Here is a 16,714-nt window from a genome sequence, read left to right on the forward strand (position 1 = left end):
ACTGTAAACGACCTTAGCAGTAAAAAGTTTGATGATAAAGATTAGTGTATTAACAAAGCTCAGAAATAGAGAAGTTTTGGAACTGGAAAACGGATTGAGCAAAGTATGAAGGAGGCTATGGACAAATCACAAAGACTGAACCTGCCTTCAAAGAATCCAAATGATTCAGTGTCTGCTGAAGTCATTAACGAATACCTTGCTCCTGACACTAAACCCTTACAGACAATATTCTTCATCATCCTCTGATATTAGAAATTCTAAGATATCATCGTATCTTTCATTATAAATATCCTCCATATTTCTGAAGATATTTCCATAACTATTCTTATCTGGAATCATTTATCTCTTTGCGCTATCTGTATTACATCAAAAAGGAAACTGTTTAGTTCCTATACTCTGTAAACCTTTGAGTTTAAAATATGAATGTTTTTGAAGTAGTGTTGGAAACTGAAGCATGAGTTAGTATAATATAATGACACTTGATCAACGTGATTATATTACAGTAATTCATGCTGAGTTTCTAAATGGAACGTGATGATTCACAGATCATAACATCATCATGTGCCATGTTATACGACTCTTGTATTCTATTTAACCTCTAAAATATCAAGAAAATATTTCTTGATGATTCGGCCTTTTCCAAGGTATTCTAGTAATTTGACAAGTCAAGATCGTGCCATCACAATTTCCTTCCTAGAACATTAACAATGTTCATTCCGAAATTCATATCTGTGAATTCTGGACCATTACAAGCGGTGCTTAATCGCAAGAAGAAGAAACGAAAGGACAAAACTCCGAAATAGAAATTGGGGTATAAATTGCAGCAAATAAAAGAGAGCATTAACTGTGGATGACAATGATTATAGAAGATAGAAACAGAGACTTTGAAATATAAGGGAAGATATAAAGCCCAACGACAAACCAAAAATTAAAAACCATATATATCGATGCATATAGCAATATAAAGACACGGGAGAACTAGAAACACTATAAACCCAAGAGTATAGTAGAAGTAAATAGATTCTTCCGGTGGTAGATGAAAAAGAAGAATGACCGATATGAAAGTTATAAGTATATCGAGAATCAGAACTGGATGGAGCATATTGATGAACACTTTAAAATATGAGTTGAGGGGGAAAGAATAGAAGGTGATGAAACATGACTAGGAACTTAGAAATCAACAGATTTAACTCACACAATGACGGAATAAGTGAATCAAACCCTCTAGTAAATAGGTTAAGCTTTTTGGGATTAATTTAGTCATACCATAACTAAATCAAGTGTGATTAGATCAACACCTAGAGCTATTATTCACCACCTGGGTGATTTGGGTTGAGAGAGAATCGGAGGAGCTCACCAGATCTGAGTGTGTGTAACAAATGAGAGGCTTAACCTAAAATGATGAACATAAGACTTTATATACCCCTGCTGTTGACTCACCCGTACGATTCATCCATCACACATACGAGTTGGCTTCATCAGCCGTACGGGTGATCACTCACTCGTGTCTTCTCATTTAGGTTGTAATTATGACTTAGCTCAGTATCAACCGTGCGTATGAGCCTATCATCCGTACGAGTGAGGCTTCACTCGGACGTCTGACTAAGTCTAACATAGTCAAACATCTAAATCTCGTTCCTGCAGTTGCTGTAACCACATACAAACACGGATAGGATAATAACGAACGATCATGGTGGCCTGTAAACTGTTGTACCTACAATAGACGTGGGTAGATGTCTAGAAACGTGCATAAAATGCATCAACAGAAGGTGTGAGTTGTAAGAAAACGAAGGAGGTGAATTTATAAGAAAATCTCCGACAGAACAATTAAAATGGACTATCGCATTTAAAGCGGATCCAAATTCCTTTTGTTACCGGAGAATCAAATCTTATTACAAAGATTTTCTTCAAATCCCTTGAAATCTGAAAATCAATCATATCTACGTCAAATGATAAGATGAATCTACACTTACTCATTTCACTCTTCTATGTTAGCTTCATTCGTACTCTTCATATAAATGGATTGTTTATCCAAATTATTCGCTGATAATAAAACTCTAATTTTCAGCCTGTATGCATCATGAAAACATACTTATTATCATTCACAACCTTTCCACTCAAATTTCGGGACGAAATTTCTTTAACGGGTAGGTAATGTGACAACCCGGAAATTTTCAACCAAATTTAAACTTTATCTTTATATTATTCCGACACAATAAGCAAAGTTTGTTAAGTTAAATCTCAAGAATTTTAAATTGTGTTCATACATTCATTATAACCTCGACCAAATTCCGACGATTCACGAACCGTTATATATAAATAAATATGTATATATATGTATATATATATTATAACTTGAGAATATTAATAAAGTATTAAACGTATAATACTTTACATGAACGTATTTGTTTCAATATGTTTATCGATGGAATTAGAAGATAATATCAAATGATTGATTTATCAGATACATTATGATATGATTACGGGTCTATGTTATGAGGTCCACTGTGATTTAAGAAATCTATTCTTTTTGACAACATTCGGAAAATGGTAAAGTGATTTATAAGTAAGAACGTGAAGTGTAAATAACTTAGATGTTGGATATCGATAAGTTAAGTAACTCGACATTTTTCATTAAGATGATTTCATACGTTTATTTAACCTTTGAACTTTATCCCATGCTTCACCAACAAACTGTAATTTAAAAACTTGAAACCTATTATGAATATATATGATTCTACTTTTCTAAAACATTTTATGATATAATGATTTCCATTATTTTAACCTTTAAACAAAATGATTCTTAAAAATATATTTGGTTTTGGAAAACAAAATTATTATATTTATTTGATTTAGTTTTAAACGTACAAAAACGTTTTCAGTTTAAAAAGAACTTTATTATTAGAACGTATATAACTTTTATAAATATCTAGAACCACTTTTGACAACTCATTACTTAACCAGTATGATAAAGATAACGATATTTATATTTTATTTTATTAAATATATATAACGATTTAAATTAATATTATATATATTTATACGCGTATTATACGTACATAGTTTTATACTTTTACTATACTTAAACTTTACCTTTACTTTATTTTTACTTTACTTTAACTTTAATAATTCACTTTAATAATTCATACTTTAATAATTCACTTTAATAATTCATACTTTAATAATTCACTTTAATAATTCATACTTTAATAATTCACTTTAATAATTCATACTTTAATAATTCACTTTAATAATTTAAAAATCTATTATAAATAGAAATCAATAGGTTTCATTATTTCATAGAAACTTGAAAATATTTTTCTCTAAACTCTCTCAATTGATTTACATATATATATTTACTCCGTATTATTTCAAGATATTATTAGTATACATAAAATATTACGTCAGAGTGCTATCCGAGTGATTTTGAAATTGTTTTTCGAGTGTGATTGGATTAAGGAAATTATAGGTTATAGCTATGGAGGTGATTGGGTATGGTTCATGGGTATGCTCGTGAGGTCAATATAGTGTTTATCATCTCCGTTGCGTCTACGTACCTTTCCTGCAATATTGAATCTCAATATTGATACGTGAGTACTCATAATTTAACTTTTACATACTAATAGTGTATCCTTGACTAGTGCTCGAGTATATAGGATTATGCATATTTGTACTTTTGATATTGCCTTTAGTTAGGTTATGTTGAATCCTGAATTAGTTATATATGCGACTGAGATAAGGTATAAGATATGCATGTCGTTGGAAAGCTAACGAAAAATTAAGAACTTTTCATTTAGATATCGAATGATTTCGATGAACGGATTTGAAGTTATAGTCCATCGAATTTTTGTATTATTATTAAAAATGATTATTATTATCTTCGTTATTATCGTCGTTCTAGTTTTATCTTATTATTATTATTATTATTATTATCTTTATCAATAAAAGGATTTATCATTAAAAAAATTGTTATTTTTTATTATTTTTACTATCGTTATTATCGTTAAAGTTATAATTAGTATTATTATTATTATCCAATTATTATTATTATTATTATTATTATTGGTATTATTATTATTATTATTATCATTATTAATATATATATATATCATTATTTAAAAATGGTTATTTTTATTGTTAATATTATTATTACTATATTATCATTAATATAATTATTAGTATTATCGTTAATAATGTTATAGTAACTATCATTATTAATATTATTGTAATTAAAACAAATATTTGTAACACCTAATTATTTTGATTACTATTATTATCATTATTACGAACATGATATAAAAGACGATTAAAAGCAATTAAACGAAACGATTAGGAAATAATGGGTAAGAGTATCATGATGAAATTAAAATATTATAAGATATTGATTTAGATAAAATTATCGTTCTTATTATTTTTATCATTACTATTATTATTAAAATTATCGTTAGTATTAAAACTATCATTTTAAAAAAAATTATCATTTTAATAGAAATGTCATTGTTACTATAAAATATCATTATTATTATTATTTTAAATAGAATTATTATTTTAAAGATAATATTAAAAATTATCGTAAATATTAAAGTTATCATAATTAGAATTATCGTTTATCATAATGTCATCTTAGTAATTATAAATATTGATATTTTTATAATAATAATTATTATTACAAAATAATACAACTTTTACTTACTATCATTATAGATATTATTTTATCAAATAAATATTTGATACAAACATATTTTACTACGTGTAATAACTTACTTTAATAATACCTATCATATTATCTTTATAATATTAAATGAACCCTATAAATTTTATTACTTAATATATATAAAAGTATATTTTATTATATAAATATAATATAAAATTTTATTTATTAATAAATAAATTATATTATTTACTCTAATAAATCTTTTAAAAATATTTAAAAATATAAAACGACGATATTTAAACTATATATTAATCATGTATGGATTTTTGGAAATTATTTTGAGTCAAATTTACTTTTGTTGACTTTTGCATATTAGTCTCGAGCATTAGGATTGTGGTACACTATGACTTGACCTAATTTGTTAGACAAATATTGATCAACACATAAATATATATAATTAATTTAGGTTCGTGAATCCGAGGCCAACCTTTCACTTGTTCAATGACGTTATATGTATTTTTACTACGAAATACAGTATGGTGAGTTTCATTTGCCTTTTTACCCTTTATATTTTTGGGACTGAGAATACATGTGCTTTTATAAATGTTTGACGAAATAGACACAAGTAATTGAAACTACATTCTATGGTTGAATTATCGAAATCGAATATGCCCTTTTTTATTAAAGTCTGGTAATCTAAGAATTAGGGAACAGACACCCTAATTGACGCGAATCCTAAAGATAGATCTATTGGGCCTAACAAACCCCATCCAAAGTACCGGATGCTTTAGTACTTCAAAATTATATCATGTCCGAAGGAGGATCCCGGAATGATAGGGGATATTCTTATATGTATCTAGTTAATGTCGATTACCAGGTGTTCACCATATGAATGATTATTTTTGTCTCTATGCATGGGACGTATATTTATGAGAACTGGAAATGAAATTCTTGTGGTCTATTAAAATGATGGAAATAAATGATTATGATAAACTAATGAACTCGCCAACCTTTTGGGTGATACTTTAAAGCATGTTTATTCTCAGGTGTTAAAGAAATCTTCCGCTGTGCATTTGCTCATTTTAAAGATATTACTTGGAGTCTTTCATAGCATATTTCGAAGAACGTTGCATTCTAGTCATTGAGTTCATCAAAGATTATTATTAAATCAATTTATAGTTGGATAGTGAATATTATGAAATGGTATGCATGTCTGTCAATTTTTGATGTAAAGAAAGATTGTCTTTTAAAAACGAATGCAATGTTTGTAAAATGTATCATATAGAGGTCAAATACCTCGCAATGTAATCAACTATTGTGAATCGTTTATAATGTATATGAACGGGTTCTTTCAGTTGGTATCAGAGCGGTGGTCTAAAATATTGATATTTAATATAATAATAAGATACACTATTAATAGTAACTTAATGAAAGTGTTTTTAATCAATAGGTTTTAAATACTATAACGTATTTAAAATAACAATTCAACCATAGAAAGTTAATTAAAATATATAAAGTTAATCCTTCTAACTTGACTTTTAAAATCAACTAAACACATGTTCTATATCTATATGATATGCTAACTTAATGATTTAAAACCTGGAAACATGAAAAACACCGTAAAACCGGATTTACGCCGTCGTAGTAACACCGCGGGCTGTTTTGGGCTAGTTAATTAAAAACTATGATAAACTTTGATTTAAAAGTTGTTATTTTGAGAAAATGATTTTTATTATGAACATGAAACTATATCCAAAAATTATGGTTAAACTCAAAGTGAAAGTATGTTTTCTAAAATGGTCATCTAGACGTCGTTCTTTCGACTGAAATGACTACCTTTACAAAAACGACTTGTAACTTATTTTTCCGACTATAAACCTATACTTTTTCTGTTTAGATTCATAAAATAGAGTTCAATATGAAACCATAGCAATTTGATTCACTCAAAACGGATTTAAAATGAAGAAGTTATGGGTAAAACAAGAATGGATAATTTTTCTCATTTTAGCTACGTGAAAATTGGTAACAAATCTATTCCAACCATAACTTAATCAACTTGTATTGTATATTATGTAATCTTGAGATACTATAGACACGTATACAATGTTTCGACCTATCATGTCGACACATCTATATATATTTCGGAACAACCATAGACACTCTATATGTGAATGTTGGAGTTAGCTATACAGGGTTGAGGTTGATTCCAAAATATATATAGTTTGAGTTGTGATCAATACTGAGATACGTATACACTGGGTCGTGGATTGATTCAAGATAATATTTATCGATTTATTTCTGTACATCTAACTGTGGACAACTAGTTGTAGGTTACTAACGAGGACAGCTGACTTAATAAACTTAAAACATCAAAATATATTATACATGATTAATATATAGTAGTATTAATCATGTATAGTAGTATTAATCACTGCATTCATTTTAAAACAAACAATAACCTTTATTTCATCAATAAAGGTTTAAAAAGCTTTACGTAGATTATCAAATAATGATAATCTAAAATATCCTGTTTACACACGACCATTACAGAATGGTTTACAATACAAATATGTTACAACAAAATAAGTTTCTTAAATGCAGTTTTTACACAATATCATGACTCCAAATCTCGTCCTTATTTAAGTATGTGACAGCGGAAGCTCTTAATAATCACCTGAGAATAAACATGCTTAAAACGTCAACAAAAATGTTGGTGAGTTATAGGTTTAACCTATATATATCAAATCATAATAATAGACCACAAGATTTCATATTTCAATACACATCCCATACATAGAGATAAAAATCATTCATATGGTGAACACCTGGTAACCGACATTAACAAAATGCATATATAAGAATATCCCCATCATTCCGGGACACCCTTCGGATATGATATAAATTTCGAAGTACTAAAACATCCGGTACTTTGGATGGGGTTTGTTAGGCCCAATAGATCTATCTTTAGGATTCGCGTCAATTAGGGTGTCTGTTCCCTAATTCTTAGATTACCAGACTTAATAAAAAGGGGCATATTCGATTTCGATAATTCAACCATAGAATGTAGTTTCACGTACTTGTGTCTATTTTGTAAATCATTTATAAAACCTGCATGTATTCTCATCCCAAAAATATTAGATTTTAAAAGTGGGACTATAACTCACTGTAATTAAAATATTAGTTGATTACATTGCGAGGTATTTGACCTCTATATGATACATTTTACAAAAATTGCATTCGTTTTTAAAAGACAATCTTTCTTTACATCGAAAATTGACAGGCATGCATACCATTTCATAATATACACTATCCAACTATAAATTGATTTAATAATAATCTTTGATGAACTCAATGACTCGAATGCAACGTTCTTCGAAATATGCTATGAAAGACTCCAAGAAATATCTTTAAAATGAGCAAATGCACAGCGAAAGATTTCTTTAACACCTGCATGTAATTCATTCACTTCGTCGGGAAGTGAATGAACGGGTTCTTTCAGTTAGATTGAGAAAGCTCATTTACTCCACTTACAACAACCCCATCTCCTTCACTTCAATTTGAGAGAGAGAGAGAGAGAGAGAGAGAGAGAGAGATTTTTAGATTGAGAAATCTCATTCAAAGGAGGAAGAAGCTAGTTCCAGGTTTTAACCCGAGTTATAAAGTTGTTCATCTAGTCACTAGCTACGTGGTGATAGTGGTGGTAAGTCCTAATCTTCATTTCCTTACTTTAATTAGTGTTAAGGGGTTAGGGTTTGGGTTAGTGTTGAACATAAAACCAATAAATGGTGATTTTGGGGGTTTTTAGGTAAGATTGAGTCATGAGGACTCAAGAATGACTAACCTAGGGTTTCAATGTAATAAATGGTGTAAATGAGTTTTAAAAGGTTAGTAAATCACTAGCTCACTTGTGTTGTTAGTGAAAAGTGATTCTAGGGTTCATGGTTGACTCGAAATGGGTCAAATGGGTAAGTTTGACCTAGCGGGATAAATTGGGTATGAAAATACCCTAGATATGTATTGATGGGAGTCTTAGAACCTCAATCACTAGCTTCTAGTGATTAGTTATGGATTTGGACCTTGATTGATGATTCTGGTGCAAATGGGTCATAAATACCCTTTTGGGTCATAAATGCACTAGTGAGGCTAGTTGGTGAATAGTCCAACTTATTATGTGAATTAATTGGGCAATTATTTGTATTGTGTGACTCGCTTTGAAGGTTACAAGTTGTTGTTGAAAATCTCACAAGACGAAAAGGTGAGTGGAATACTTATGTATGTATGTATGTATGTATGTATATGATTTAGTTGCCCGTAGTAATGGTGTCACATAGCCGTTTTGTGACCATCGTTGTGGGACATAGTCGTTTTGTCCATATTGATAATTGTGAGGCATAACCGTTTTGTCCTCATATAATTAATTGTGCACATAGCCGTGTTTGTGCACCTTGTTGTGAGTAATAGCCGTGTTTTACTCACACGTTGATCAAGTGATGCCATAGCCATTTTTGGAACACTTGGGGGTGATGCCATAGCCGTTTTTGGAACACCTCGGGGGTTAGCATACCCTAACCGTTTTTGGGAGCTAACGGTTGTTATGAACATCGATGACTTGTTTCGCGAAGTCATTCCCTTGCGAAGAATTGGTTAACCATGGTTTATAGTTGTTGACGTTAGCATTTAATTATTATTATGATTATTATGCTATAGATGTTGCTAGTTGTACGAATTGATGATACTAGCTTTGTTTATGAGATGATATGTGATTATATGCGTTGTATGATGTCGTGGATGCGAGTAGGTAAGTTGTATATGCATGTATATATTTATTCTACTCACTAAGCGTTAGCTTACCCTCTCGTTGTTTACCTTTTTAGGCTCCAGCGTGGACAAGGGCAAAGGTATTCGTTTGGATTAGTAGTGGCTCTCGGGGGTTTAGCTTTTGAAAGTTCGGCCAAGATTTGGGTAATTTAACCCCAAACACCATGCTCTAAGTGTCGTTTGGAAATTAAACTTTTGTCGGTCGAGACTTATATTTTGATTTGTAAATGAGCGAATGATGCTCGGTGGTCACATACTTGATTTGGGGCCTTAAAACTTATAACCTTTGTTTATTTATATAGCGTGAAGCTTTTTGTATTGATGGTTGTCGAAATCGCGGAAATTGGTGACTTTTGCAAATTAAATTAATTTTAGATTCAGCCCCTGTTGTGTGCCGCGCCGCGGCCATTAAGGGCGCGCCGCGGGTTAAGGTGTAATATTGAGGTCGAGGGTTTGGATGGTTTAAACCATCTGAGTTTTAATTAAGCCGCGCCGCGGCTAGGAAACCCGCGCCGCGGGCTAAGCCTGACAGGCAGGGCTGTCCCAATTTTTTTTTTTTTAAAAAAAAAAATATATGTTTTGCGATGTTTAACGGGTTGGGTTGTTACAATTGTAGAATTGCAAGATATTCTCCGCAGCATTCTGAACCAACTGGGTACGTCTAAACCATCCAAATATACTTCATTCCATCTTAAGTTATATTTTAATCCATTTACACAGTGATCAACAATTTTAACCGAATGGGTGTTGTTTTCTACAGGACCAGATAATTTAGATAACTTGAGAAAGTTAGCAGAACAGTTTCAGAAACAGACACCGGCGTCTGCAACTGTACAAGATGATGATGATGAAGTCCCAGAACTCGTTGCAGGTGAGACTTTTGAAGAAGGTCAAAAATCATAGAGTATTTACTAGGCACGGTGTGTAATTTTTATATTTGTATCATTTTTGATGCACCTTTTTGTTAAATATTCTAGTAATGCGTTTTGAATTTGGATGTTGCTTTGCATAATTTTTTTTTAAAGTAATATTTTTAAGGTATCTTACAAAAATGGTTTTCTCAAATCAAATATTTCAAAAATAGGAAAAACGGCATTTCAAATGCCGGTTTGCGACTTGCCACCCCAAACCGGCATTTCAAGGGCCGGTTTGCCTACAACAACAACAAAACCCAATATCACATGAGTGGTGTATGAGAGAGGTGAGATGTAGACAATTATTCTCCTATCCGAGAATAAAAACAAGTCGTTTCTCCACCCAGAGTGAAACACTCTCAAAAGTAGAGAAAGTTATCCCTCTCTCTATTCGACGGATAAAGAGATTGCTTCCGAGTGGACCTCCGACCAATAAGTAAGAATTTTTTTTTTAAAAAAAAGGTAAATAAAATCACAAATAAATTAAAAATAAAATTGAGACGTCATGAAAATGGTAGAATCAAATTTTATGGGTTTTAAATCCTGCGTGGAATTCAAATTAGGCTCTAAACGGTAGTCGGAACGCTAATAAATCGACGCTTTTTGTTGACTAAAAAATAGAGCCGGTTTGCCTATGTGGCATATTTTTTAAATTTTTTAGATCTTACAATCTCGTGATACACTCGTTTTGTTTTGAAAGGTTTTAAAGCTCGTTTTGTTTTGAATTGAAAGGTTTTAAAGCTCATTTTGTTTTAAAATCTTTTTTTTACTCGTAAAATTAGTTAACTATAGGTATTATTCCGTATCAAAATATATCGAGCTTTGAAACCTTTCAAAACAAACGAGCTTTAAAACTTTTCAAAACAAAACGAGCTTATAGCGAGTTTCTAAGATAAAAAAAAAATGTCTCGTAGGTAAACTGGTATTTGAAATGTTGTTTTGGGGTGACAAGTCACAAACCGACATTTTAAATGCCGATTTTTCTATTTTTGTAAATTTTTATTGCAAAAAATTATTTTTGTAATATATCTTAGAAATATTACTATTTAAAAATAAAAAATTATGCTTTGCACTTGTAGGAATACGTATGATATTTTATTATGTCATGGTGGATTTGTATAAGAAATACATGCTTCTTTGTTGTGTGTGAAATATTAAAATATTAAAGAGCCCATGAACACTAAGAATCTAAGATAGTGAAAAACAGTAGTTTTATAATTATAAGAGAAAATTGGACGGTTGGTCCCTGTGGTTTACATGAAATGGGGTGTTTGGTCCCTGAACTTCATTTTTGGGGTTGTTGGTCCCTGTGATTTTCAAAACACGTGTAATTGGTCCCTGACAGGGACCAACAACCCCGAAAATGAAAGTTCAAAACAGGTGTAGTTGGTCCCTGTCAGGGACCAACCACACGTGTTTTGAAAATCACAGGGACCAACAACCTCGAAAATGAAGTTCAGGGACCAAACACCCCATTTTATGTAAACCACAGGGACCAACCGCCCAATTTTCTCTAATTATAATGATCAAATGTATGTATTGAATAGGCTGAGTGGGTTGGAAACTGTTTGACATGTTGAAGATGAAACATAAATGAATCAACAGATTCATAGAAGCAACAGGTCAAATCTATGACTTCTATGACCATATCCAACCGGGCGTCAGTTTACCCCGTCAGTCCTTGTTGGCTTTAACTGACGAAAACTGACGGCTGTTAACGCGGCGTCAGTTAGAGGCGTTAGTCGAGCCCTTGACCTAAAAAAAATTTCCGCCAATTTTTTTTAACCAATCAAATGAATTTCCAATTTTAATTAAGATATATTATTTATACTTAATTTATTTTTTTCACCCCATTTCCAATCAGATTTTACCACATTACCCTACCCAATATCTAACACAAAAACTGACACACACGGTTATAAAATGTCAGAAACTGACATTGCCAAATCACAGTCGGATTGCACTTTTTGGCCAAAAAGTGTCAAAACCGCCTGTGACGTCACAGTCACGGTTGGAAAATGGTCTAATATAACACTGGTTATTATATTACACCCTATAATAACATAAAGATATATTTTACACAATATAACCACAATCATACACAACTCATTGGATCTATTAGCTACAACCTCCACAAAACCCATCAACCCCAAAATACTAGAAAATTTTAAAGACGGATCCATACATGATTATTCTCATTTTGAATACTTGAACAACATCAACAGTAAATAGAGTTGCAATGTAAGGAAAATAAAGTAAACAAAAAAATTCAAGAGTTTTGCTGTTAGCAATATACTATATACTAGTCTCTTACTAACAATTAGTAGCAAATTGCCACCCAGAAATATATAAAGCACGCCCATTTAGACCCCATTTTACTATTTTACTATCAGTATAAACAAGCAACCAATTAACATCAAAAAATACTTGCATATCATTTGTAACAAGAAAGCTGGTCCATACAATCATGCACATAAAAAAGAAGCATTAACAATAATAATAAGAATCCACTTTACCATTCATGAGAGCTAGAATCCATGCCACTTTTAGACGACTCATAGCTCTTGTTATTCTTCTTTTTCTTTAAGGGAGAAACTAGTGACTTAACAAATATAGGGGAACCAATGTTAAACCAACTCTTCGAAAACAGATCTATGTTACCTTTATCATCATCACATAAACGCCAAGTGTTGTCTGGAATGTAATCGAGTTTGTATGCAGAATGGCAGCACCATACTTATTACCTTCGTAATCACGTGGGACCAGTTCCCAACCATTATAGTTTTTCATCACCCATGTTTGGCGGTGATTATACATATCATAGCATTTGAGTATGCATATGCATAGACGTTCTTCAAACATCCCTATTATGTTTTGATGACCATACATATTATACATATCATTAGGTAAGGGGATTTCTTTGAATTTTTCTAGTGATAAATCAAAAGAAAGAATAACTTTCTTCTTCTTCTTTATATCATCCATAAACCAGTGAAGCGCCCCATTGTACAAAAAACCAGTAGGATCATAAGTATTAGTACTATTGAAATTTAAATAATACGGAGTAGCAGTCTTCAATGAATTTCCATTTAGTTGGTTTTAAAGATTTCCATTGATTTGATTTTAAAGATAACACTTGAAAGCGTATATGATGCTTGGATTCCTCAAAGCCGACAACAACCTTGTAATCATCGGTAGAAGAATCATAACCAAAACCCCAACATACTTTTCCCCTGTACTTGTAAGGAAGCATTGGTAGTTTTCTAACCTCTCGAGTGGAAGGATTAGTTACTAATAACTCATCTTCATTAATGGATATGCAAACAAGCCCATCACAGGAACCAACCATCTTACTATAACGAAGTTCAGTGACCTTACTGATATTCCAATGTAATCGGATTCTTAGAAATCCATTTTGACGATTGTTATTGTAGCTACGTTTAAGATGAGTTTTAACAAAATCATTAGATGATATTAAATTATACCATGACTTACAAACACTCTTGTATCGAACAACATCTTCTACATCCAATCTTGCAAGTATCTTTTCAAACACCACATCATCATCCATTAGAATTAAAAGAAATTTTTCTTTTTATTAGAAGGAAAAAAACTGCGTTTGATTATAAGAAAATGGCAGGTTTAAAGATAAATACCAGTATATATAAGGAGTTGCCGTTTTCTAGGTTTTCTATGAGCGTGTTTACGAACCCATGTTTTTATTGGGCTTTTAATCTTGAAAGCCAATCGGGCTAAGAGAAAATAGAGGGAAGTTGATAAAAAAAAGTCAATAACATATACAGTATCTCCCTAATAAGAACTTAAATTACATATATATCCAAGTAAAGAGTAAAATTTCAAATATACCCATTTCATTATAAAAAATAATAAAACTAATTAAACATAATCAAACTTCCAGTTTTGCCCATATTTTGGCGGATAACACCAACAACTAACTTATTTCAATTACTTAGAACCAATATGCTCAGAATAAAGTTTTTCACAAAAATACTATTTGCAATTACCTAAGGCTGGTATACCCTTATCACTTAAGTGTTTCTCCAGGAACAAGCTCTATATACCTAATATTAAATAGTGCTATGCCTAGTAGATTCATTCTCAATTTTTTATTTTTATTAAATTTTTTTTGGAACAGCAGATTCCTTGTCTTTTTAGAAGGAAATAGAGCATGAGATGCCACAACTAATCAACTCCAACAAAAACATCACATAAAAAATAGTTCCACTTTTACAGTACCCTCAATATAACCATCAATTAAGCAACAATTTATAATCAACCTCTCCATTAAACAGTAGATGTATCGAGTCACTAAACAATACATTTATTCCTTTTTCAAACAATTAAGCACTATCCTCTTCACTAATCAACCTCCTCTTCATTTCCATGTGCTGCCCGATTTCATTCACTTCCTTTATTTGAGACCTAAAAATAATTCATCCTTCTCTATCCTGCATGTGACAAAAAATAACAATTAGAAAGAAAAAAAAAATCTAAAACAAGAAATCATTTCATTAACTACCAAAGCAATAATACATAAGACTTAGTGGGACATATTATTATGCAACACACACTCAATACATGATAGTAACACAGTTGTATAAACTGTACGCATCACAATGATTTACACAATACACAAATGAACATATAATTATTCAAAAGTTCTACATGTACATGTAAGGTTTTAGTGAATAGGCCTATAACAACTAATTAACATACCATATAACAACTAATTAACATACCATAGCTGACACAAAGAAAAAAATGTATATAGAAAAAGAATTACTAACTAATGAATGGGTGATATATTCGGAGTGCTTTTCATTCTCGCCCGCTTTCACGAGTTGTTGTATTCTTTCCACATCTCCTATAATAACAAAACTATTAGCATTACATATAATTTCAAGTTTGATTTTTGGAAATGTAAATAAAATGAAAAAAGGAATTGATAAACCTTTTACTCGTCGATGGTTGATATGGATCATACCCTTCTTGAGGTGAATTTTTTGCATGTCTTAACATGATGGCCATATTGGCCACATCGTGCACATCGTTGTTTTCTTTTAGTGTCGTTAGATGATACGATTCTCTTTTTATTTTGGGCGTCCAGGTGGACGTTTGATTATTGGTGGATAGATCTTATCGTGTGTTGCTTTGGGCACCCATTCATCTTTTCCCGGCATCGGAGAAATATCTAAAGCATAAGCCTCTTTATACTTCTCAATTGTAAAATATTGATCAACATGTTTATCCCAATTATTATCCCTTATGCTACCAATGAAAGCTGCTGCATGTTTACATGGAAGACCCTTCACCTGCCAAACTCGACAAGTGCATGTTCGCTCATTTAGTACAACCTCCCATTGTCTTCCCTTGAATTTCACTTCAGCTCGGTTATCGCTACTTCTAAGAACCTCATATTCACCCAAGTTCTACAAAAGAAAAGGCAAAGTCAGCTCGACTACCATCTACAGATTGTAAAGTGGGACTTTAATCATTATGATAATATATAATAATATAAATCAATCTACTTACCTTGGAGATATTGTTAATATAACTTTTAGCCATCGGAACTAGCGTGCCATTCTACCTTTCCACTAGATTCCTTTTGTTATAAAACCGTACCATAAACTTTTCTCTAATGGCATCTAGTAGTTGAAGGACTGGTTGACAACGCAAGTCACCTATCCAAGAATTAAAAACTTTAGAAATATTATTAGTAATGTAATCACACTTAGATATTGTGCCAAACTTGCTTCGACTCCATATCCTCTTATGGTTCTGATTTAGATATGTAATTGCCGCTTCTCGTTCATCAAAGATTTCCTTTAGTAGTATGTCATGCTCACTAGGACGATAGGTTCGTGCAGCTGCCCACAAGTTAGAGGTAAAGAAGTCACCACGAAAGTGTCTCTTGAAATTACTATACAAGTGCCTGATACATTCTCTATGCTCAATGTTAGGATAAACTTGTGTGATTGCTACTTCTAATCCTTTTCGCATGTCCGAAGAGATAACAAGACCATCTGGAACTCCAATTGCTTTTTTGAGTAACTCAAGAAACCACGTCCATGATTTGTATTCTCGGACTCAAGCACACCATAGGCTACTGGAAATATAGAATTATTACGTCAACGCTTGTCGCAGCAGCTAGTACACCGTTAAATTTACCTTTCAGGTGACAAGCATCCAATAGAACAAGCAGCGAATGAAATAAAAAAACGTAGAAAACGTTTCTGATCCGTCGTTGTGTCAAAATCAATGTCAACAACACTTCCATGGTTCCTATTTTGTAGTTCCTCTTTATAAT

At 31.6% G+C, this 16,714-nt stretch overlaps 2 protein-coding genes across 2 annotated transcripts in view; one reads left to right on the forward strand and one right to left on the reverse strand.

Moving 5' to 3' along the window:
* The window catches only part of LOC139841022 (nascent polypeptide-associated complex subunit beta-like), a 228,624-nt gene extending 218,249 nt beyond the window's left edge, over positions 1 to 10,375 (forward strand). The window contains exons 4-5 of the mRNA XM_071831258.1: positions 10,089 to 10,127; positions 10,233 to 10,375. Of these exons, the coding sequence (XP_071687359.1) occupies positions 10,089 to 10,127; positions 10,233 to 10,375 (182 nt within the window). The remainder of the gene's footprint in view (positions 1 to 10,088; positions 10,128 to 10,232) is intronic.
* Positions 10,376 to 14,840: 4,465 nt separating this feature from the next.
* Positions 14,841 to 16,407, reverse strand: LOC139841023 (uncharacterized). The gene is made up of 3 exons (XM_071831259.1): positions 16,030 to 16,407; positions 15,567 to 15,836; positions 14,841 to 14,855 (listed from the first exon to the last, which is right to left on the reverse strand). The coding sequence occupies exons 1-3, from the start codon at positions 16,405 to 16,407 to the stop codon at positions 14,841 to 14,843; spliced, it is 663 nt and encodes a 220-aa protein (XP_071687360.1).
* Positions 16,408 to 16,714: the final 307 nt, after the last annotated feature.

The sequence above is a fragment of the Rutidosis leptorrhynchoides genome, chromosome 4 (assembly GCF_046630445.1).
Source record: "Rutidosis leptorrhynchoides isolate AG116_Rl617_1_P2 chromosome 4, CSIRO_AGI_Rlap_v1, whole genome shotgun sequence".
NCBI classification, from domain to species: Eukaryota; Viridiplantae; Streptophyta; class Magnoliopsida; order Asterales; family Asteraceae; genus Rutidosis; species Rutidosis leptorrhynchoides.